Raw genomic sequence first — 22355 nt, 5'->3', positions numbered from 1 at the left:
AACAAATACATAAAGCATTATTGTGCATTGTGTTTCTTTAACTATAACCTATTGTCTAATTATTTGTAATGGTGTTGGATATTACCCTTCCTTAAAATCTAGCCTTTGTGCATTAATGATTTTTTTTCTAACCTGATCAAGTGTCTAAAGATAGATTGTGTGCTACATAATGCTAATATGTCATACTGGGCTATATCGATAAAAATGTTTTGTGTAATGCATCATGTGCCAGGACTTTAATGAGCAATGGTTCCTCTATCGTTCTATCTTCTATAGATCTCCACATGTCAAATGAAGCAAAACATGGGTTTAATAATCCCTTGTTCTTTTCTTTATTTTTTTAAGTTAAAGTTGTGTCTTGTAGAGGCACAATATTATGCCAGTGCACATCAGTAGCCATTACATTTAATATTTCTTTCACTTGTACCACGAGCATTGGTCTTAGTTCTGTACCTTCTTCTCGTGGTTGGGGATGATGCAGCGGACGAAGTTAGGGTTGGTGTTCCTGAGCGTGGCCATGAGGTTACCCAGCTGCTCCTTGTACAGCTGGCCCACCGTGCGGAACATGCCCTTACGGGCTTTAAATGCACCATGCATGGAGTCTGACATTCCCGCCACCTTATCCAGGCCGACGATACGGTCCACTGCAAGGATACGGGAGGGTGGAAAAACAATTTTGTCACTGTGTTTCATGACGCTGAAATTTAATCTATCATAATTTCTCATGATGAAACACGTTTGTAAGTCACATCTTTTAGATGTAGGTAACAAATAACTATCAGATCTTCAACATAACACCAGAGGGAGCTAATAGTTCAAAACTACACGTGCCATTGTGTGATTCCTCCACTATTGGTTGAATTCAGTATTTATATTTTGCTAGCAGTTGATTACAGCTTATTTTGAGGTGACAAATCAACACAAAGTGTTGTCCAATGCGCACTTGATAGACTGGTGTATAGAAAAATGACATTATGCTAAAAATAAAGCAGTAAGAATTTTGAGATTTGGGGTAAATTCAGCGGCACCACTTACTGTCTCTCCACAGGTCTGCAGTAAACTTGTTTGTCGACTCGCTGAACAAAGTGGCCACGCACTCGTTCAGAGGATCCATGTTCTTCATCAGCCACTCGTCTGCTTTGTAGTCCACCTGCAGCAGAGGAGAGCTGCACTCATAACCAGAAACTGCAACACTGAGGTCACCACCAAACCTTTGTTACTTCAAGGTAATGACGCAGGGCACCCTGCTGTATTCTGAAGAAAAGTGCAAGTATTTATGACAGTGATTTCAGTTACAAATTTACTGTATACTCCTTGTATATGGTAAAGAAGTTCCTCTTTGAGAATTGAGCCAGTAGACTATGGTATAACTTTGCAGGAATCTTTATATATGCTGGTTGCAATTATTTATTAAGATGGTCTAAGCAAGAGTTCATGATCATTTAACAAAAAATAATTCTCATAAATAAAACTACCCAATAGTAAAGTAGTTAAAATTAGTCCCTGCTTCACCATCTACAACATCAACATATTACTTGGTTGTTACGCATCAATAAATGATAACTATCCACTTCATTAAAGAGACCATTCTGTGTGAGTGCTGCTGCTTTAGATACTTTAACTACGCTCTGCTGTTAATATCTCTGTATTATATTAAAGGTATACTACGCATTTTGGAACAAGCTTTGTCTAGTTGCCGTATCACCTTGCTATTTTTGTGGGGGTTTTTTAGAGCTGTTTCCTTGATTTTTGTAGCTTTCTGTTGAATGCATGCTGATGACATTCTGGCATCTGGTCGCTACCACTTTATAAAGTCCCAACTTTGCCTGCGTGCTGTGCCCAGGAACGTCCTGAACACAGCATAATGAGAAAAAAGAGAAAAAAAAGCAGGCAGAGGGCAGAGTCTCTGCAGATAAATACACTGCTTCACACTTCTAGTGAGTCATAAGTGATGACTTAGAGGGCTTACTTTTTTATGAGTCTATACCTTGTTTTTTTTCACCTTTAAAAAAGTCAAACTCAACAACATAAACAAAGTAATCATCAATGACCTTTCCGGCATAGTGAATAACGCAGAAATCGGCATCATCCTTGAGTTTCTTGGGCTTCTGGAATTTGGGGTTCATTCCCTGCTCCTGAACCACCTTCTCCACAAAGGTCTTGTCAGTGGCTTTGGGGAACCAGCACTCTTCATCCAGCAGAGACAGGATGCCTGGAGGACCAGCCTGTGATGAACAGTGGAAAAAACAAACACAACAAACAGCGTCAGTCTGCAGTTTAAAAGAAGGAACTCATTTGTTAGTCTACGTGCAGGAAACATGCTTCAGCTTGTGTTACACAACTGTTTTCTGCAGAGAAGACAGTCACTGAATTCTGTAGAAGAGAGCTTGTTATTTGGCTTAAGAATCTTCAGAAGGAATAAAAACTAGGAGAGGCCTTACAGGTTTTTCAATGAGGTCGATGCAGGGCTGCAAGTCGAGGCCGAAGTCGATGAAACTCCACTCGATGCCCTCCCTCTGGTACTCCTCCTGCTCCAGGATGAACATGGTGTGGTTGAAGAGCTGCTGCAGCTTCTCATTGGTGTAGTTGATACACAGCTGCTCAAATGAGTTCAACTGGAGGAGAGAATGACAGAAACCATTATTCGATTAACAGAAAAACTTTAAATCTGCAAGTGTTTAGAAACCCTCCACAGCTGGAGAGTGGTCTGGCTCACAGGATGTCGACTGTGGTTATAAGCCCCATTGCAAGTACACAATTCTCCCTTTCTGCTTCCTTTACCTTTATTACCATATAAAATCCACATAGTTACATGAAACTAGTCTCCCATAGCCAGACCTATTTCCACACTTTGAGTGCTGCGTGTGAAACAATAACAACTTCTGATATAGCAACTTTCATGCTAAAATTTTGTTTTACATGGAATTTTCTTTTGCAGGGATTTAGCCATGTTAGTGCAAATGCCTCCCTACATGCCAGTGTTCCACCAAAACAAGCCCCCCCACAAACTATTTTGCAAAAAAAACATTGCTGCTTCCTGAGCTAATCACTGCGCAAGGCAACTGTGATTGAACCCTTAGTGTGGAATTATGATGGGTTCAGCCAAACCTTTCATAAGTGATGGAGATGTGTGAGACATGCCCAGAGTCGTTAACAGTGTTTCTGTACTCAAAGATCCTACTAACACAATTGGACATCCTCTTTTGTCTGTCATTCAACTTTTCAGAAAAGGTTCAATTTTCAGCTTTTTTTCCCCACATCTCTTCACCTTAGAATTGTAAGGATCTGACATTTTTGTCAAAATTGAGATATTCATATATTACTCTGTGACGTATTACCATTGTAAGAGAAGTTTTTCGCTTTTTTTTTTTTTTTTTTACTTTTGATTTTGACAACAAAAACCTTCATATTATTTATGCTATTAAGAATGCAAAAATGTTGAAGCTCCATATCTCAAAACCGCTCAGAATGCAGATAGGGTGGTGATCTGTCAAACGTTTTAAGAAAGTTGTTTGACCAAGAAGCAGTGAAGAAAATATGCCATGAACTGCAAGACTTTAACAAGACAGAGGGAAGGGTCAAACAGTATCCTTTTTTATTTTGGCAATGAATAGGATAAAAGGTATCAGACTCTGTGCAGGTTTTCTGAGCATAATGGCTTTTTTTGTTTCGTTTTTGTTTTTTTAAGATGACAGATTTATAAAAATGCATACGAAAAAACCCAGCGTGCAAAGGTACAATCATTATTAAATCAATATTTTGTGTTGAATGATGGATTTCCTCACTAAGCAGATGTGTGATAAGCAGAATAATGCACAGCGAGCAGGTCAAACACAAGGTGATGCAGGACCCTGACGAAATGACCCACTCACACTGTTCATTATCCCTTGAAAAGCATGCAGCATTAAACAGACTCCTGTACTGCTGACAAAGACACTACATGGCTGAGCCAACAGAGCTCCATCAGTGTGCTCCGTCTGATCACAGAGCAAGAGTTACGACGCAATCAATCGATCTGACAAGCCTTAAATACCTCACCTCAAAGATCTCAAATCCAGCGATATCAAGGATGCCGATGAAAGAGGCTCCCTGTCTCTTGGTCTTGTCCAGGGCCTTATTGATCCTCATGACCAGCCAGCGGAACATCCTCTCGTAAGAGGCTTTGGCCAGAGCCTCCACGGCAAACTCAGCTTGCTCCTGGGTCTGTGCCTTCTGGACATAGTCCCTGCCGACCTGCAGGAAGAAATACACCACTGTGATTCTGTGATGCTCATATTATAATTACGCAAACTAGCTATTTGAAAAGATCTTATTCACCAGCTTAAGAGAAATGAAAAATAAAATCTACTGGGTCATCAACAGACATAGAATGTGTCACACTTGATATTATTGAATGTCAATGAAAAGATCATGTATGGATTGCAGACCTTGATTTTGGGGGACAGGATGGCGCGTGTGAAATCGGTCACATTGATGCCCAGCAGGTGACACACTTTCTGGGCAGCTGGGGGTGAAACATGAGGGTCACGTTGGAGGATGTTGGGTGAATTTGAGCAAATGGAGTGAGACAGACAGCATGCACAGAGGAAACGATGATGCCGTGTCTGTGTTAATGTTTGTACCAGTGTCGTCAGGCATGGAGGCCTGGTCAGAGTGACGCTCCTTCTTGAAGCTCATGTTCCCCAACTGCATCACGGCCGACACCACCTTAAACAGACCTGACAGACAGACAGACAGAAGAGGTTTACTGTGTGCCACAGAGAAGAGAATAACACGATGAAAAATATGTGCCACCATACAGTTTTTTTGTTTTTAAATATATTATATAGAGCGAGTATTCAAAGAGTAGGGAGAGATGATCAAACTCTTTAAAAGATGATAATTTAAGCAAAATTTTAAACCTTTCATGCCATTTTACTGTACATTCAGGAATGTCTCAAGCTGTTCAAAATAAGCAACATTTAATTAGAATTCAACACATAAGCATGTATAAATAAGATGAAACAACTAGTTGTTTAATCAATCATCAAAAGAAAATGGACCTGCAGCTTTTTTGACCAGCAGAAATGCAAATGTTCCCTGGTTTCAGTGCAAAAGAGACATGAGTATTTAAATTTTAACAGCCATTGAATATTTGTATGTACATGTATCTGAATTAACTTGTTTTGAATTTACGCCTTTGAAATTGATACATGAAAATTCTTGATTTGCAATTTTTAAAGTCTGAAATTTTCCCCAAAGTTCACAAATTCAGATCCAAAAATTCATAATATTCAGAGATTCAGAATAATAATAATCAAATGGTAACATCCCAGTTACCCAAGAAAAGGATAGGCAATCGAGCCTGAATGTTTTGGCCAGTCGAATTCGACTGATGTTCTTTATAAATTATTTCAACTTGATTTTTTATATCTGAATTCAACCAATCATATCTGAGCAACATGAAAATATTTATTGAAATTCTAATACAAATGTACCACATATAACATATAAAGAGGTGAATTCAAAATATTCCAATGCTATGAATTCAGAGGCTTTTAAATCTTAATGTTAAGCATTCAGTGGCTGTTAAAAGCCAAATACCTAGGTCTCTTATTTCATCCATATTTCAACTTCTCAAATGTGAGGACAATATTTTTCCGTTACCGCTAACAAATGTGCTGAATGCATTTTCTCCTTATAAACATTTGCAAAGCAAGTATTTTAAATGCTGCACTATTGTCACAATGTTTACTAGCTTGCAGTCTTCTCCACTGTCTTTGCTGGCACTTTGCTGCATTTACTGGAGCATTAAGGCCATCTTTCCATCAGCAGAATTATGTGGAACATTTGGCAGACATGTATCATGTCATGCATGTGTGCAAGTGCGTCTTTGTGTATGAGACAAACAAAACAGGGACCCACTCTTGGAAAACTGCTCTATAGTGTTACCAGAGGTCTAAACCTCTACCGGGAACCCTTTATTGATAATGAAAAGAAATCTTTAGTCACAGCCCTATATACAAAAACCAAGATGATAGTTACCAATTCTCTCCTCTTCTGGGATGCTCATGATCTTAAAGGCCTCTATGGTCTCAGTGAACATGTCCGTGTCCTGCTGCCCAGGAATGGTCACGTTTCCATTGGACAGGAAACGGTACTTGCTGTAATCCTCCAGACACAACTCAGCTAGATGGTGAGAAAGAAAAAAGAATTATTTATTGAGAGTTGATCATTTTAACAGACTTGTTAAGCTGGAGATATATTTTCATGGGTCTGCTAAACTCTTTGGCTTCAGTACATTCCACGTCAGCACTATTGTGCTGAACAGACTAATAACTGAACTGAGAAATGGGAAGCTCAGTTTTCAATATCGATGGACTTCCTGTGCATATCTAATAAGCTGCTTAATAAACGTCTTGGCTCTTAAACTGCAAGTCACGTTCAGCTCTCAGTGAACCACATTTGCTGCTTTCTGCAACTTTCGTTCACGCAGCCCAGTTTGATGCATCAGGTTGTAATAAAATGTCTCACAGCGCAGCTTGTCCCCTGCTCCTGTCAGCAAGTAGTAGAAGATGTGGAAGCTCCGCTCTTCTTTAGCTTGTCGGATGGCCCGAGATTTCTCCAGCAGATCTGGTGAGATTTCGGTCAAGGAAAAACAAAGCGCAAACGCTGCAGCATTTGATGATGCAAAGCTGGATTAACACACAAACACTCACAGACCCCAAAATGCACAGGTTGTTTTTGATACTTTGTTGTAATGTGATTCATTTATAAATTTGTTTGGTAACATGCATGAAAAGAAAATGAAACACTGAAAAGTTAGAGACCTAAAGTTGGTCTTGCACCTGCATTTTTACCTAACCTTGTGGCCCTGTGTCAAAGAAATACTTTTGACACTTGTTTCCATTTACATTACATACAGGATACTATTCTTAAACATATTTGTTGAGTCAAATTAACACACACTAATTACAGCATGGAAATTCTGACAAGTGTCTGTCACCCTTGGCAAACTGGGGTTGGAGGAAGAGTTTTTCCCTGGGGCAGCCTGCAGTATAGCAACTTAATCCAGAACTTGGCAGAACTAATGAGTTAGTAAGTAGTATGTTTTTTAAAAGGATGCAAGTTTCAATGTTGGCTCCAACAATGTATCCATTGACATCAAAGTTGATCCTGATGAATTTTCCCTGCAAGAGAAGACAAAATAATTTTTAGATACAGCACCAAAACTTGTAATCATGTTTTTAAGGTTGAATGTGATGCATTTAAAGGCTGTGAAAACCAGTTTGGGAAGGTTAAAAAATATTTCTGTATTTATGTTTTTCTTTGCGCTCTTCTCACATCTAGTTGTGGCAGCCAGCCACAACTAAAACATCAGAGAGTACTCTAGACATGGATGGAGCAGCAGAATGCCAGATGCAGTGAAAGTGAAACTTAATCATTGATTGAGCTGGGTCTGCAAGTTTGCTTTCACTAGCATCTGCAGCAGCAGACTCATTCATTGATCTAATGGGATTAACAATTATCTATCCCCAAAAAAAGTATAATTTAGAAAAAAAAAATTGAAAACACTGCTTTACACTTTGGTTTAAAGTGGGTAGTGCAGGGTATGACACTCAAAACCAATTTTTTTTTTCAGCCTTTATTTTGATTGGTGCTTATCAGACATGCATTTTCTTTTTTTTGGAAAAAAGATTTCAAGTCATTCTTACAAATCTGGAGGAGTTGTCATTCTTGACGGTCTTAGCATTGCCGAAGGCCTCCAGGATGGGGTTCGCCTGCAGCAGTTGCTTTTCCAGTTCCCCCTGATGGAGAGGACACAGTGTCAGAAACTAAACACCCCAATAACGCCAACATAGCTCTAAGCTGCACGTCAGTCAAGCAAGCTCAACTTTAAATGATGCATTTTCCTGCAGTGCTGCAGATCTTTCATTGGCGTATACAAACATAAGATCTGTGCAATGATTTGTTCATCTTATTTAAAAAACAATTCAGGCTGCAAAAGCATTACCTTGGGACGTTATCATTGCTCAATCAGACACACAGACACACAGACACACAGACACACAGACACACAGACACACAGACACACAGACACACAATCCAGCACATTCCAACACACATACCTGCAAGCCCACTCATGCACAAAAACCCTGTAAGACCATCCCTGTCCATGCAGGAACAAACAAGAGCACACAAGGAAGCTCACAGTCCTGTTAGCCAAGATGCCCCAAAGGAAATGCAGGAGTGCACTGTAACACCCCAAACAAGCTTTATACTACTACACAACAATAAAAATCAAGACTGACCAGATTTGAGAAAAAAATAGCCGCTGGGTGGAGTGGGATACTGTCACCTAATATGGCCATAAAACTACAGGCGCACAGGTGTCCCATTTTTATAAAGAGTAGAAGAACAAGACATGTTAGTTAGGGATCTTTAGAGGTGATAGTAGGACAGACGTTGTTGCCTTGGACAGAGCCAGGCTAGCTGTTTTTCAGTATTTATGCTAAGCTAAACTAATCAGCCTCAGCTTCATATTTGATGATGACAAACACGAGAGCAATATTGATCTAAATTTCTAACTCTGGGCAAGGAAATGATTTAGCATATTCCTCAAAATATCAAACAATTCCACAGGCCACAGACTATATTTAAGTCATATTTTAATGAATTTCATTAAAAACCCCAGACAAAGACAATCAAACATTTGTTAGTAAATTAGTGCGTGAACAGTCAGACACCATGCGTTTGGATTCAGAGAGATGAACTCACATGTGACAAAACTGCACTGCCCTGGAGAGGAGGTGAAAAAGGAGAGAGTTTAACACATTTGATACCATATTCAGCACAATGATTGCATAACTGTAGTGTCACCTGGTGAATCATGAAGACGGATTTAATTAGACAGTGCATGTAAAAACATCTGCACACTGCTTCACTATAAGTGGGTTTAACAGAGGTGAGGCTGGCACGTCGAGGCCTGAAAGAGGAATGTGCAGTAGTCGCCACACAGCTTGTTCAGGTAGACAACATTGCAGACATGGATGAAATCAGGGAAAGAACAGGGAGGCAGGAATGATCAGGGAACATCAGGAGTGGAAAAATATAATAGAGGTTTTAAACGTGGTCTTTCCAACTCTTCTGACATTACCATCAGGAGAGAAACAGAAAGAAAAGGGGAAATGAAAAAGAAAAATAATACATTTTTACTGACCTGATCTTTCTTGGACTTGAAAGATGAAGCAACGTGTGCAAGATACTGAATGACTTTCTTGGTATTTTCCGTTTTCCCTGCTCCTGATTCCCCACTGCGGGAAAGACACAATACATGGAAAGATTTAGACACATGATATGTGTCAATCAGAGGGGTCAGTATATTGAACATTATGATCCTCACTTTATGCATTAAAAGGAACAAATTACACAACAATTAGGACAAGGTTTAGGATAAATAGAGTTTGACCTCTTTCATCACAGCCTACAGAAGTATAAAACAAGAAAAATGTTGCCACGGTCAGAAACAAACTTTGAACAGAAATGTTGGACCAGATATGGATGAGAATAGTTTTCAGAAAACACTAATAACTTTAACATTGACAAATTCTGCCAAATTTAATCTGCTGATGAGGACACTGTGATATGATCAAATGCTCCAAGACTGAAACAAATTAAAGCCTGAGGTGAGATTGTGTTAAGAAAAATGTAGCTCAATGTCACAATTAAATTAAAACCTTGAGGGAAAGACAACATTCAAGCTGGATCCTCCAACCAGCAAACACTGTATCTGTGCAAAACAGAGGGATCATTGAAGAAAAAACGGCACACGGTTCTAAAATGATTGGAAGGATACCAAAAGAGCACAGTAACCTACGTGCAAAGGATGGACTGGTCCTCACGATCTGAAGGAAAGAAAAAGAAAGCCAATGAAAACAAAGTCAGAGTCAACATAATACAAAAACAAAGGCAGCTGCCTGAAGCTCAGTAACAATATGACATGTGATTGTTCAAAGAGACAGATCACTTCCAAAATAATCAAAACAAACATATTCTTCCTCTTTCATGTAATGCTCTTTATCAATCTAGATTATTTTTGGTGTGAGTTGCCGAGATATTGGTTGTGGAGAGGTCTGCCTCCTCTTTGGTATAATGGAACAAGATGGCAATCGGCTTGTGGTGCTCAAAGCATCAAAAAATACATTTAAAAACTCAATAACAATGTCTCTTTCCAGAAATCATGACCCAGTTACTCAAGACAATCTACAGACCTTGTGACCAGTTTCATGTCGTAACTATTTCCTTTCTACTAAACTACACCCTTCAACCGTATCATTGCACAGGAGGTAGCGTGCATCTACTCATAAAAGAGAGGCTCTTGCTAGTGACAGCACAAGATGGAAAAAAGGATGGTGTCCTCCTGAGCTGAGCTGTAACATTAGCTAGCTTAGTGGTGCTAGGTGAGCTAGCATTAGATGCACGCTCCTCCCCTCTGCACCATGTTATGGTTTGCATGTGTAGTTTGGAAGAAAGAAAATCGCTCCGACATTAAACTGCTCATAAACAAGGTCTCTGGATTATCTTGACATTGTTGTTGAGTTTTTCAAAAGCATTTTTTGGTGCTTTGAACAACAAAGGCTGAGTGCCATTTAGTGTCATTATATTGGAGAGAAGGCAGACATCCTTACGGCTGATATCTCCGACACTCAGCAACTCACACCGAAACTATCTAGACTGATAAATAGCTCTACAGGTAAAATATGTACGTTTGATTTTGGAGTGAACTGTCCCTTTAATTCAGCAATATCTGAATCCTGCTGCCTAAAGATTTGTTTCTTTGTTTGTCGTTGTGTATTGAGTTACTCTGGCTTCTGGAACAGAGGTCAAACAGCCTGAAGTCATATGTGCATGTACACATTAGCACATACACACGCCAATATATGTGTGGTAAACATTGTGTAGCAAACACAAGGTCTACATTGACATATAACTGTTACCCTGCATCATGCTCCTGTAGGCCGTGTCTGTGATGGCGTAGATGTGAGGGGGCATCTCGTGTCTCTTCTTGCCCTTGTACATGTTGATGATTTCCTCAGAGTAGATGGGCAGGTGCTTGTAGGGGTTGACCACCACACAGAAGAGACCAGAGTACGTCTGGGTAAGAGAGGAGTACGTTATTGTCGGAGAGGGTTGTTGATGTGACCAGTCGCATGGGAGCACACAATAAATCTGTCATGATGTGTAACATAAGGTTATATTTCAACACATGCATCCGCCCAGACTCACATAGATGAGTCCAGAGTAGTATCTCTCCTTGAGGTTGTGCAGCACGGAGGCCTCGTTCAGACAGGTGAGCTCCGCCATGTCCTCCACCTTGCTGAACTTGGGTGGGTTCATCTTCTGAATGTCATCCTTGTTTACTTTCACCTGAGATTTACAGAGACAAGACTGTCATCGGAGCGTCCTGAATAAGACTTTAGATTGCAAAAAAAAAAGCATTTGCTGATTTTAATTTCATCATCAATGATCAAATAAAAATGTTGGTTGCCTGTTAAGAACCATGTCAAACAACTTAAAACATATTCAGATTCAAAAGAAATCTGCATTTTCACCTTCTTGCCAGAGTCCGTCAGCTCCACAAGATAATCATCTCCCTGCTCCTCCTTGATAGAGCCGGACTCGAAGCCCAGCTTCTCGGAGGGGACCCACACCAGCTTCTTGGTGGCCCAGTCGGCCTGGACCAGAGGGTTGTTCGCACCACTGCGGTCCCCATACAGGTACTTGTCTGCATCCGTCATGGTAGCTTTGGTACAGAGCAAGCAAACATTTTAAATAAACATGAAGCCATTTTGAGCCATCAAACCTTTGACAGAGTGCTAGCATAAAAAATTCAAATAATTAATATGTAACTGTGGACATTAACGGTTCAGCACAGATAGTTTTACTGTGTACTAACTTTTTGTGTAAAGATGGGTAAACATTTCAACTTATGTAAAAAAACATGGAAATGACAGCGCTCCCATCACAATCAATCAACTCTGACCACGAAAATAATAAAACTGTAGATTAAAAAACAGAAAAGGCCATGACCAAATTGGATTCAAGTCGCTGTTTACCAGTTGGGACCAGAAAGAAGATATTCACAAGTTATTAATATTCTGTAATATTTTGCAGTAATTGGTTCCCGGTGTTCTTGTAGGCGTGGCCAACAAGCCTCGACAAAAAATGCCTCAAGTCTTGAATCATGAGCTCCACGCTGTAAACCCCTCTGAATTAATTGCAGAGATTTTGCACCATTTGTGGGTTTCGTACCATCAAACTTTGTAGGAACGTGTGATATTACAGAATTGTGCAAAACTCTTATTCTTGGGCAAAAATCAGGATTTTGGGACACCAACTGCCAGTCATCATTACTGTCAATTAGTATGTGTATTTTGATATAGATCCAACATGTAAACATGGGTGTGTTCTGGAGACCAGAGGAGTTAAGATGCTCATAATCGCAAGAGATCAAGTCCGGCTTTGTTGCACTTTAACCCTTCTCTCGCCCCTTATTTCTTAACAAGGCCTCTGTCAGCTTTGGTGGAGTTCTCTGAAGTGCTGCTGTTGCACTGGGCCGCATTATATTAAGAACATTTTGTACACCCTTTGATTACATACAGAAAGAAAACAGAAAAGTATAAACACTTTTCAGTGAAACATGCAACAGTGTATACTGCAATGAGCAACTGTGCGTGTGCTCAAACGACAACATCTATTAATCGCTGTTTCTCATGCGACTCACACTCACTGTCACACACCGTGTGTGATATCAGGTCTCAGTTGTGTTTGTATATTGACTTTTAGCTCTGACATGCAACTCAAACTTTTCACGAGTATTTAACCGAGGTGTGTGAGCCGACAACAACAGCTTCAGGGGGTTACAGGGGATAAATCATAGATTCAAGCACATTTACCACAACAGCTGTTGTTTCATCATGTTACACTGTATTATTATGATGATGAGCATGCAACCTTATTACGCATGACTTATAAACCTGACTGTGCATGATGGTAGCCCAAAACAGACAAAATGGTAAAAAAAAGCCCCAAAAAAAAAAACTCACTGTAGAAATCCAAATATCATTTTCTGTTCAGGGGAAAAATCCTACAAAGTCAAACATGTTCAGTTCCAGTGCTTGCCAGTGTTTTCATGACCCGATGCTCAACACAGTCAGCAATTCATTCCTCTTCACCTGAGCTCTACAGTACGACTCTCACTCTCCGCATCTCTACCTGTCCGTCCTTTATTCTCTGTCTGACCCACATTTCTTCCTCACCAGCTCATTACAAAGAATTCCACAAATTCCTGACTCCTTCGCCCACTCCTAATTACCCAAAACCCTCTCTTCAGATCTGCAGTTTCCGCCCCGGGTAATAAATGTGCAGCTATTACATATTCAGCTTCATGACAGCGAGGTTGGCTCTGAGTATTTAAAGCCTCTAGCGGTGTTAAGTTATGTAAAAGTCCTGGTAAAGGTCGGAAGAGGGATGCGGTGCAGTCAGAGAGGCAGGGAGGAATGTCCGGAGCAAGTCCGGGCAGAGACAGAAATGTCATTATTCCCCAACCACACCCTGGAAGACTCACCAAAGAATGAAGATACCCTCAAAAAGATAAAGTCCATCACATTTACTCTGTTTCGATAATTTGTTGAAATTGATTACGGGGATTATCCAGGTCCTACAAGTAATTATGTTTTCTTGAATATATGCACGGAAACATGCAAAAAAGAAAAAGAAATACATGATGACAAACAAAATCCTTTTTAAGGCATTAATTCATCAATATAAAAGTAAATATGACAAGCATGAGCAGCTTCAAATTTTAAATTATGTCTGAGGATTTAACATGTGAAGGTACATTTTTCAAATAAACAGGAGCCTTACAGAAAGATTTTTAACCTGTTCCTGTTGAGTGTAACAAAGTGGCTTCTACTTCCCTTTAAATGTTTACCCTTTAATAAAATAATGTCTTCACGTGACCCCTTACTCACTGATAAGATAAACTGAGATAAGTTGTGAGTAGATCAACCAAAGGGTAACGTTCCCCTTCGGTCGTTTCACTGTTCAGTGTTTAACAAAGCCATTATTTGATTTTTTTTCCTTCATTACAGTCTTATCAATGAACCCCTTAGATTAATCTTGCATCAATAAAAACATTAGCTGTATAAACTGCTTCTAATTAACTAGTTAAATCAAAATAATATGAAATTATTCTGAACAAATGAAATGTTCTGATTGCATTTAAAGACAAAGCAATTATGAGCCTCGAAGTTACAAATCGGCATTAACAGTTGTAACATCATTTCACAGAAATATGAGGGGATTTGCGATAAATGATAAAAACATAATCCAAAATATAGCCACAGGTGGGTTTACAAATTTCTTTTTCCTGCAAATTTTAAGAAAAACACTATTGGGCCTCTAAATAATGTCCACAACTTGTTTACTTTACAACAGGAGCATGATCACTTTTCACGTCAGCCGAAGTCAGGTCGGTTTGCCTCCAAGGGTTTTATAATCTTCACATCATTTGACTCCCTCTGTCCTTAAAAGGATAGTTCAGATCTTTTGAAGTGTGGTTGTATGAGGTACTTTTACTTAGTCAGTGTAAATTTACAGAAGTTGTCAGTTGCCACTTAAAAAAGTAAGCATCATTTAAGTGTGCACTATCTTTAGAATATTTTCACTTATTTACCTTGCCGTAAAACATCCCTGTCAAACAGGGAACTGAAGTGTTAACCTGTACTCTTCAAAGCCACCAGACTCCTTTGACAAAAACTGTAACTGGACATCACAGAACACGGGCGTTGCTGGTTTACTGATGTCTGAAGGCAAGGTAAAGTGTTGAAAATATTCCAAATTTAGCATTAAAAATTAAACTTTTGTGTTTCTTATGGGGGCCTTTTTTAAAGTTTAGGTGGTTAAAATACATTTTGTTGCTGCCCCCAGTCACAGCAGTACATTGCTTAGCTTCAGTGTTAGTACTCCTGTCTGCTTCTCCAAACTGGGTGCAGGCCAGCTGTAATCTACTGTCAGAGATTTAAACTATTCCCTCACGCATAAGGAAAACTCCCCAAAAAACTTTGTAAAATAAAAATTAAAGTACTAGGAAGCTATTCCCCAGTAAATTACTGAATATTAAACATAAGACACGTTTTTCTCTTCACAATCAAATGTGGCACTACCTATGCAAACATCCATAAATGCTTATATATGACTGTTTGTACAGCAGCAGCAGTTTAGAGCGCTGCCTCTTCTCAGGTAGAGGACAGATGATGAAAGAACCGCTGATTGTTGTGTTTGTGTGTGGAGGGGGATAAAAACACTGTGTGTGCGTTTGTGTGTGTGTGTGTGTGTGTGTGTGTGTGTGCGTTTATAGAGCAAGGGATAAAGGGATCAGTGCACAAGGTGTCATCTGTGTCTCTCGTAAGTTCATTATGTGCTCAGACTAGAACATCAGTGGGGGAGGAAGACGAGGAACATTTCATCATGTAGCACTAAAATTAAAACTGCAGCAGCGGTCAGAGAAAACTGATCACAAATTTTCATAAGGTCAACGCGGCTTTGAACGCATCATCAACTCTCAGCACACAGAAAACTTGTGACATTCACATGAATGTGGCTTTACTGCTGAGGCGATCCATGGGCTAACTTCCTCAGGAAGTTGCACAAACTCTGCCTCCGCACATTTTGACACTCTTTGGTTCAAAATGATGAGATGAACTTCAATCTTTACTTAAATTGAGAGTCAACACATTGTTGACTTCAGGATGAAGAATAAAGTCTTAAGGCTCTGACTGGAAGGGTTTTCCCACAAGGATTTCACGTAAAGACTATTTAACCACGTCTGGAAACAGAATCACCTTGTTAACCTTACGAGCTTTTGGATTTAGTTTTCGCTGCAGATAAACTTCTATTGTCTGCACGGACTTGTTTAATCTGCCTCTCCTGTGTTCTTATCGCGCATGTTTTCAGCAGCATCTCCAGTCTCCTGCTCTCTCCTGCTCTTGGCTTCCTGTCAATCCCCGGCTTTATCCGGGCTTCCATGGCCTTACCTAACAGAGCGAGCACGAGCCCGGCCATCTGTACCCCGGCTGGCGGGACTGATAGGAGATTGAAAATGCTGTGGACTCATCAGGGAGCAGTCAAAGCATGAGTACAGTGTGCAGTTATGGGAGTATATACTGTAGCTGCTCGGTGTGCAAAATAAAGATCTAAAACTGATGGGGGAAAGAAGTGGAGAAAGGTCAGCATTTTTATCGACAAGAAGTCTGTATTTGACTTTATGCATACGAAGTGCTGAGAGCAGAATTAAGAGGGCTGGGCGGGTCTCCAGATGTGTCCGAGCCGTTTAATTTCCGGGCTAAAAAGAGGAAGACTCAATAAACTCTTTCTACAAGTCCTCAGTAGAAACATGCCCCAACTGAAACTGATTGGCTCTCCATCATCACCACAAGGCCAAGTCCTCGTTTGAGACTACATGCCAATTTTGTACCCTAAGGGTAGACACACAGCAGCAGGGTGTGTGCAATTTGTTTTATGACATAAAAGGAGACAAGATCTTTTCAGGCAAAGCACCTGACAACAAGACAAAAGTACACTGCAGGAGCCAAACTAGGTAAATATGACAGACATAAGCTTAAGTTTAAACAATGACAACCTGAGACGAAAACATTTTTTTTACATGGATGGGCCTGTTTTTCCTGTCCTGTTTTGCTATTTGTGTCACAGTGCACATTACTATTATAGTTATCTAGTAAAGAAAAATAATATATCCGGTCTTAAAATCCATCCAAGATTTCAATTGTGTGCCCATAAACAAAACATATCAGCATTTATTCACCTTTTAAATCACAGTTAAAAACATGTCTGATTTCAAAGCAGTTACAGATATTTTATGCTCCTTATGAAAATAAAGATGGTTGATGTTGATGGTTACACTGGTGGTCGATGTTTTGCGAGTGTCAAAAAGAGAAGTAACTTTAGGAGCAGTTAGGAAATGCACTTAATTTAACAGAGAAGGGGAGTGGCTGGGCTGCCACTTTGTTTTCCTTTATATCATGGCCCTCCCTGGAGCTACAAATATTTTTACTTGAGCCACCTGAGTGACTAGGGGAACATGCATGACCCTCATTTCACCAGAGACAACCACATTTACAGTTCCTGGCTATAACAAAACACGTGATTTATGAAAAAACATGCCCACTTAAACCCACTTGTAGGTTTTGGAGTTCTTAAAATATTTAAATACAAATGAAACACGACCATTTAAAGTTGCATATCCCCCCACAGTCCTTAAAAATTTTATTAAAGTGCCTCTCCCATTTGGGACCACCCCGTCCTCTTTCATAAATAAAGAACAGTCCCTTAGCTTTTAACTGAATGTCAGAACAGTCTCGACTCAGCAAAAGTCCTCCTAAAAGATTGAAATAAAGAACAACATATAATACAAATTATTTAGCCTAGTTATTGGCGATAACTGAGCACGCTCGGGTTTAAACGGCTCCTGTATGTCGCCTGATGAAAACACCTGGGCATTTCCAGCCAAACAATTACACGTCTTTCTCAAATAAAACGGACTTTTTTAAATCACTAAACTTCAAAAAGTTCAGTGCGCACGAGCTCACAAGAGCTGCCAACTGTTGAGGACACAGTTAACACCAGCCAGCTCTAAAATACAACGACATAATCACGATAACTCACCTGTCGTTCAGCTGCAGGCACTGTAGGTGAGCTCGGATGGTCTGTGTGTGTCCGTGTCTGCAGCACAGTTTCCGCTCCACTCTTTGTTCCGTAAAAAAAAGCCGCTTGTGTCTCTTGTCTTCAGCTGCTCTGTCCTGCGGTCCAGCTGCTCAGGCGTGGCTCTGTGAGGATGGACAGTCTGCACCTTTAATCCGCCCTGTTTTATTTTTCGCAGGTAAATTAAACGCCCCGCCCCCTCCCCCCTCCTCCCTTGCTGCGTTCAAGAGCTTCACGTAAACCCTGGAAGTATGAGCTGTGACAGTAAAGTAACTCAGAAAAATAATGTAGACAAATGGTTAATGCCTTGTTTTCTTTGCTCATATGCTACTTTAAAAATCTAATGGCAAAATAAAGAGGAGATGAGGCAAATTGAGCATGTGTTTATTTGGATTTTTACATTTTTGCAGCTATGATGTGTTATGTTGTATCTTCTGAAGGCAGCACGGGATTAATAATGTAAATACTACTCCTAATACTATTACTATTACTACTACTACTACTACTCCTACTACTAATAGTAATAATAATAATAATAATAATAATAATAATTAGCTATCAATAATAATAATAATAATAATAATAATAATAAATAGAAAAAGTAAAATACATCTATAATTACAACTGAAACAAATGTTCAAGTAATGGATTAGTTGATTGACAGAAAATTAATTTGAATTAATTAATTTGAATTTTAATTAATTTCTGAAACAATGTTTAAAAAGAGAAAGAAAATTAAAATTACTGAAGAAATAGAAAATGAATCCACATTTTTATTGCTAATTTTTACTTTCAGAAATATCTTCAGATATATTTTATTTTGCAAATAAAATGTGCACCATGATAAACCAAATAAAACCTAATAATGAAAATAAAAACAGGCCACTCAAGTAAAGGATTTATATGTTGAGATATTTAGAGTCAGTGATTATCTTTGAGCATCTAGTCAGATAGTGGTGGTGGTGTGTGTGTGTGTGTGTAGGAATGCACAGCCTTGTCTGTACCTGCAACAGGAGCAGGGGTGTGGCACTGCTGATGTGTCTGGGGTGGAAATATGATACAAAACACATAACTGTCTGTGGAGAGGAAACAACTGTAAAGAGGGCAAACTATCATGTAAGAATACATTTTATGCTTTAATGTTTTTAGAGCCAAATCATTGGGTGTGATGTCAGTGCAAGTGAGCAAAAACTTTGTAGTATAGTCTTTCACAGCATGTCTTTGAACTTCTGCCATAGTATTCTATATGTAAAAATAGATCAAAAAAGTAATTTATATTTACTTGTCAACTTAACATAAATGAGGCACAAAAAAAGACATACAAACAAAGGGAAATGTCTACCTGCACTTTGTCTCCAATCCACCAATGGGCTTTTTGGTTTAATTTCCTACCATATATGGTCAGAGAGAGCACTCAGAGAAAGAGAAAGATCTCCAGAAAGAGCAGAGAGGTGGAGGGAGGCGTGGTCTATTGTTGTGTTTTAGCTGTGTGGTGTAAAGTTTCTTTTCAAACCCCGTGATTAGCCCGAGCCCCGCTCCTCCTGCTGCTCCATATTTGACACACATCAAAGATGGGCTGATAGAAACTCAGGGGCAGATGCATGTCGCAGCATGAATGAAACACACACTGATAGTGTTACATGGTGTGTACACTACATACATGCTTTATGGCTGTAGGTAATAAAATAAAACAGTGATACACATGAACTTTAGATGAATGTTGACTCAGTTCAAATGCTGTGGCTTGTTTCAGAGAGATATAAAAACAAACATTAACCCTTAAAGAGGAGGTTCACATAAAATCAAGATGGTCTTAAACCAATACTCATGACCGAGAACATGACCACACAAACACTCTACGATACTGAATATTGTATGGAGAGAACAAAGGTGGAGGAAGTAAAAGTACTAATCCCAGGTAGCCAAAATTAACTGTCCCAGCATCGGCCCAAACTCAGCACACCAAAAGAATTACATTAGGTGAATTTCAGTTGCCCACTGGTCAGGATGAATGACACCCCAGAATCAGGCCAAATAAACTGTCCCAAATTCGGCTGCTGACACTGCCATCGCTGAAGTAGCACAAAATACAAATAGTGAAGTCCCACATTCAAAACTTTGTCAATGTAAAAGTATATGATATTTTCGTAAAGGTATTAAATGTGCAATAAATGATCCTTGTCAGTGTTTGCGATTAGGGGAGACCGGGTATGGTTGTAGCATTTCAACATATCCTCACATCCTCCAAACACACCAAGACGCATTGCGCCAGGCACAACTGCTCCAAAAACGCCTTGGAAGCACATCTGGGAGTGGCTGTAGACAGGGACTGCATGTGCGAGACCAAAAGTGACATCGACGATTGGTGCAACTTTAGTGCCTTGAGTGGAAAAATTGAAACTATTTGAACTTTTATGCAAAAACCAATAGAAAAATGTGCTGCCGTGCCATAGGGAAAATATGGTTTTGCTGGTGACGCTTCTGTAGCGATGCATCTCGGTGTGATCGGCCCCTAAGAAGAAGAATAAGCGCCCTATAAATGACGATAAGTCCTTCACATAAAGTTATGCAATTAACGTAAAGTTCTGGAGGAAAGGTTGAAGCAAGTAACTCAGAATTCACGTAAAGTTCCACATGCCGGTCTCCTGGGGAAAGTCCTGTGTTTTGTGACCAAGCCACCTCCCCAACCTGCCTCCAAAGTAGACCTCTTTGTGCAAGAATTACTGGCTCATCATTATGCGGGGGGAATTTTGGTGCAAAGCAGTGCATGAGAACAGCCTGTACATTTTGTGTCCCAGCAGCCCACTGAATGTGTGTGTGCTTTCAAATTTTGGAACAAAGTACGCTTATTTGTCAACAGCAAATATGAACAAACCCTATAATCTAATGCAAGTTAGATCATTCTAACTTCTACAGTATCAGTACGGATCAAAATATACATTTGGTCCAAAAAATAACTTTCGGACCTGAAAATCAGCATTTTGGCTGTAGAATCTGCACAATTCTTCACATATTTTACATGCAAAGTCAGGAATTAAGTGGTCATACAATAAATTATTTTAAAAAAGGTGAAAGTGGTGCAGTTAAAACCATCCTATTGTTACAACCGAACCATACCCGGTCTCCCCTACATGTGTTGTTTCTGGATCAACATTCTGCTGCAATAATAATGATAGTGACTCCTCTTCCTCTGATAAAAAAGGATTTTACAAGCCTTCCCCCAACTTCATAGTTTTGCTACTGTTTTGCAGATTCACTGTGTATCTTTAACAGTTAGTGTACTGTGTTATAGTGTTTTCATGAGCACGCTGTGAAAACAATGTGCCTCCCCAGAGCTGGTTGTGTTCTTTCACTCAGTTGTCATCCTGTTGGTTCATTTCTGCAGCCACAGGGCACAGTCTGTTGTTACACCACTCAACATATAAGGCAGCTTCCTGCAGCGCGCTCCAGGACAGGGAAACTGTCTCACACACAGCTCAAACAGCCTCAGTGTTACATGATCATATGTCTTCTTGCCTAATACACACGCAAACAGTAAAGACACCATAACGCTCCCTAAACCAAAAGTGTTTTGCATTAGTTAGCACAGTTACAGCATGTATCATCTGTTGTGTAAGCTTTTTAACGAGGAGCAACAGCAGTCATGTCGAGTCATGTCATGTTATGCAGGTAATGATGGTAAATTTCACTGAGGGGGAAAGTGCAGGAGCCGTAGCAGGAAGAGGAGGTCTGTGTGTGTGTGGAGGTTCAGCCTGACGTGTTGGAGCACATCGTCCTCCCTGTGTTTGGCGACCAGGTGGCAGATTTTTACCTACATTGAGTTTTAAGTTATTTAGATGAATGACAGAACACTACTCTGCCTGTCCAAATCTACTCTATTAATCACACCTACTGTCCCACTGAAATATTTTAAAGCTCTTTTAAAACACAGTTAGAGAAGTTTGGAAAGATTTAAAACAGATGGCTAATGGAGAAATGTATCATTTTTTATACATGCTTTTCCTCCCCGTCTGCATGGAATGACATCTTTATAAAAACTGCACCCTGCTGTGGACAAAACTGTCAATTACAAGCTGAGCTGCATGTTTAGTGTTTTAGTCAACCATTTGTATATCTGTGGAAAACAAACGTGAAATGAAAGTGAGAATATTAAAAGTCTTGTGAGTTAAGACAGAAAATAGTGGCCAGGAAAGCATTTATCCTGTTAGACATTTGTGTTCAATTTTGGCATAATTACCTTGTGGATTCTTGAGTCATGGCAAACAAACATGTTTTAGGAGGTCACAGTGACCTTTGACCATCAAATTCGAATTAGTTCATCCTTGATTAAAAGTGGACGTTTGTGCCAAAATTAGAGAAATTCCCTCAAGGTTCTTGAGATCTTGTGTTCACAAGATTGAGACAGGTGCAAGGTCAAAGTGACCTTTGACCAAAAAAATCTTATTAGTTTATTGCTGATTTCAAGTTGGCGTTTGTGCCAAATCTAAAAAAAAAAAAAATTCCCTCAAGGAGTTCTTCAGATTCTGCTTTCACATGTACGGGACAGACAACCGGGGAAAGAGAATACCTGTCGCTAATGTCGCTCTACTAATGTC

At 39.7% G+C, this 22355-nt stretch overlaps 1 protein-coding gene across 2 annotated transcripts in view; it reads right to left on the bottom strand.

Moving 5' to 3' along the window:
• LOC121941859 (myosin-9-like) overlaps positions 1-17913 on the bottom strand; it is a 33536-nt gene extending 15623 nt beyond the window's left edge. The window contains exons 1-18 of one of the 2 annotated variants that reach the window (XM_042484773.2): positions 17725-17913; positions 11592-11782; positions 11266-11406; positions 10977-11133; positions 9857-9884; positions 9200-9293; positions 8758-8778; positions 7695-7787; positions 7106-7169; positions 6514-6612; positions 6025-6168; positions 4623-4718; positions 4428-4504; positions 4039-4233; positions 2442-2615; positions 2052-2225; positions 1036-1150; positions 454-644 (exon numbers count right to left, since the gene is read on the bottom strand). In XM_042484773.2, coding sequence (XP_042340707.2) covers positions 454-644; positions 1036-1150; positions 2052-2225; positions 2442-2615; positions 4039-4233; positions 4428-4504; positions 4623-4718; positions 6025-6168; positions 6514-6612; positions 7106-7169; positions 7695-7787; positions 8758-8778; positions 9200-9293; positions 9857-9884; positions 10977-11133; positions 11266-11406; positions 11592-11777 — 2049 coding nt within the window. In that variant the 5' untranslated portion in view covers positions 11778-11782; positions 17725-17913. The remainder of the gene's footprint in view (positions 1-453; positions 645-1035; positions 1151-2051; positions 2226-2441; positions 2616-4038; positions 4234-4427; positions 4505-4622; positions 4719-6024; positions 6169-6513; positions 6613-7105; positions 7170-7694; positions 7788-8757; positions 8779-9199; positions 9294-9856; positions 9885-10976; positions 11134-11265; positions 11407-11591; positions 11783-17724) is intronic. The other variant, XM_088075594.1, reaches the window with a different exon arrangement.
• Between the last annotated feature and the right edge of the window lie 4442 nt (positions 17914-22355).

Source organism: Plectropomus leopardus, chromosome 3 (genome assembly GCF_026936395.1).
Source record: "Plectropomus leopardus strain MGB_pleo_1.0 chromosome 3, ASM2693639v1, whole genome shotgun sequence".
Taxonomy (NCBI): domain Eukaryota; kingdom Metazoa; phylum Chordata; class Actinopteri; order Perciformes; family Serranidae; genus Plectropomus; species Plectropomus leopardus.
Note: the sequence above shows the minus strand (reverse complement) of the source record. Positions and strands in the feature narration are given on the sequence as shown.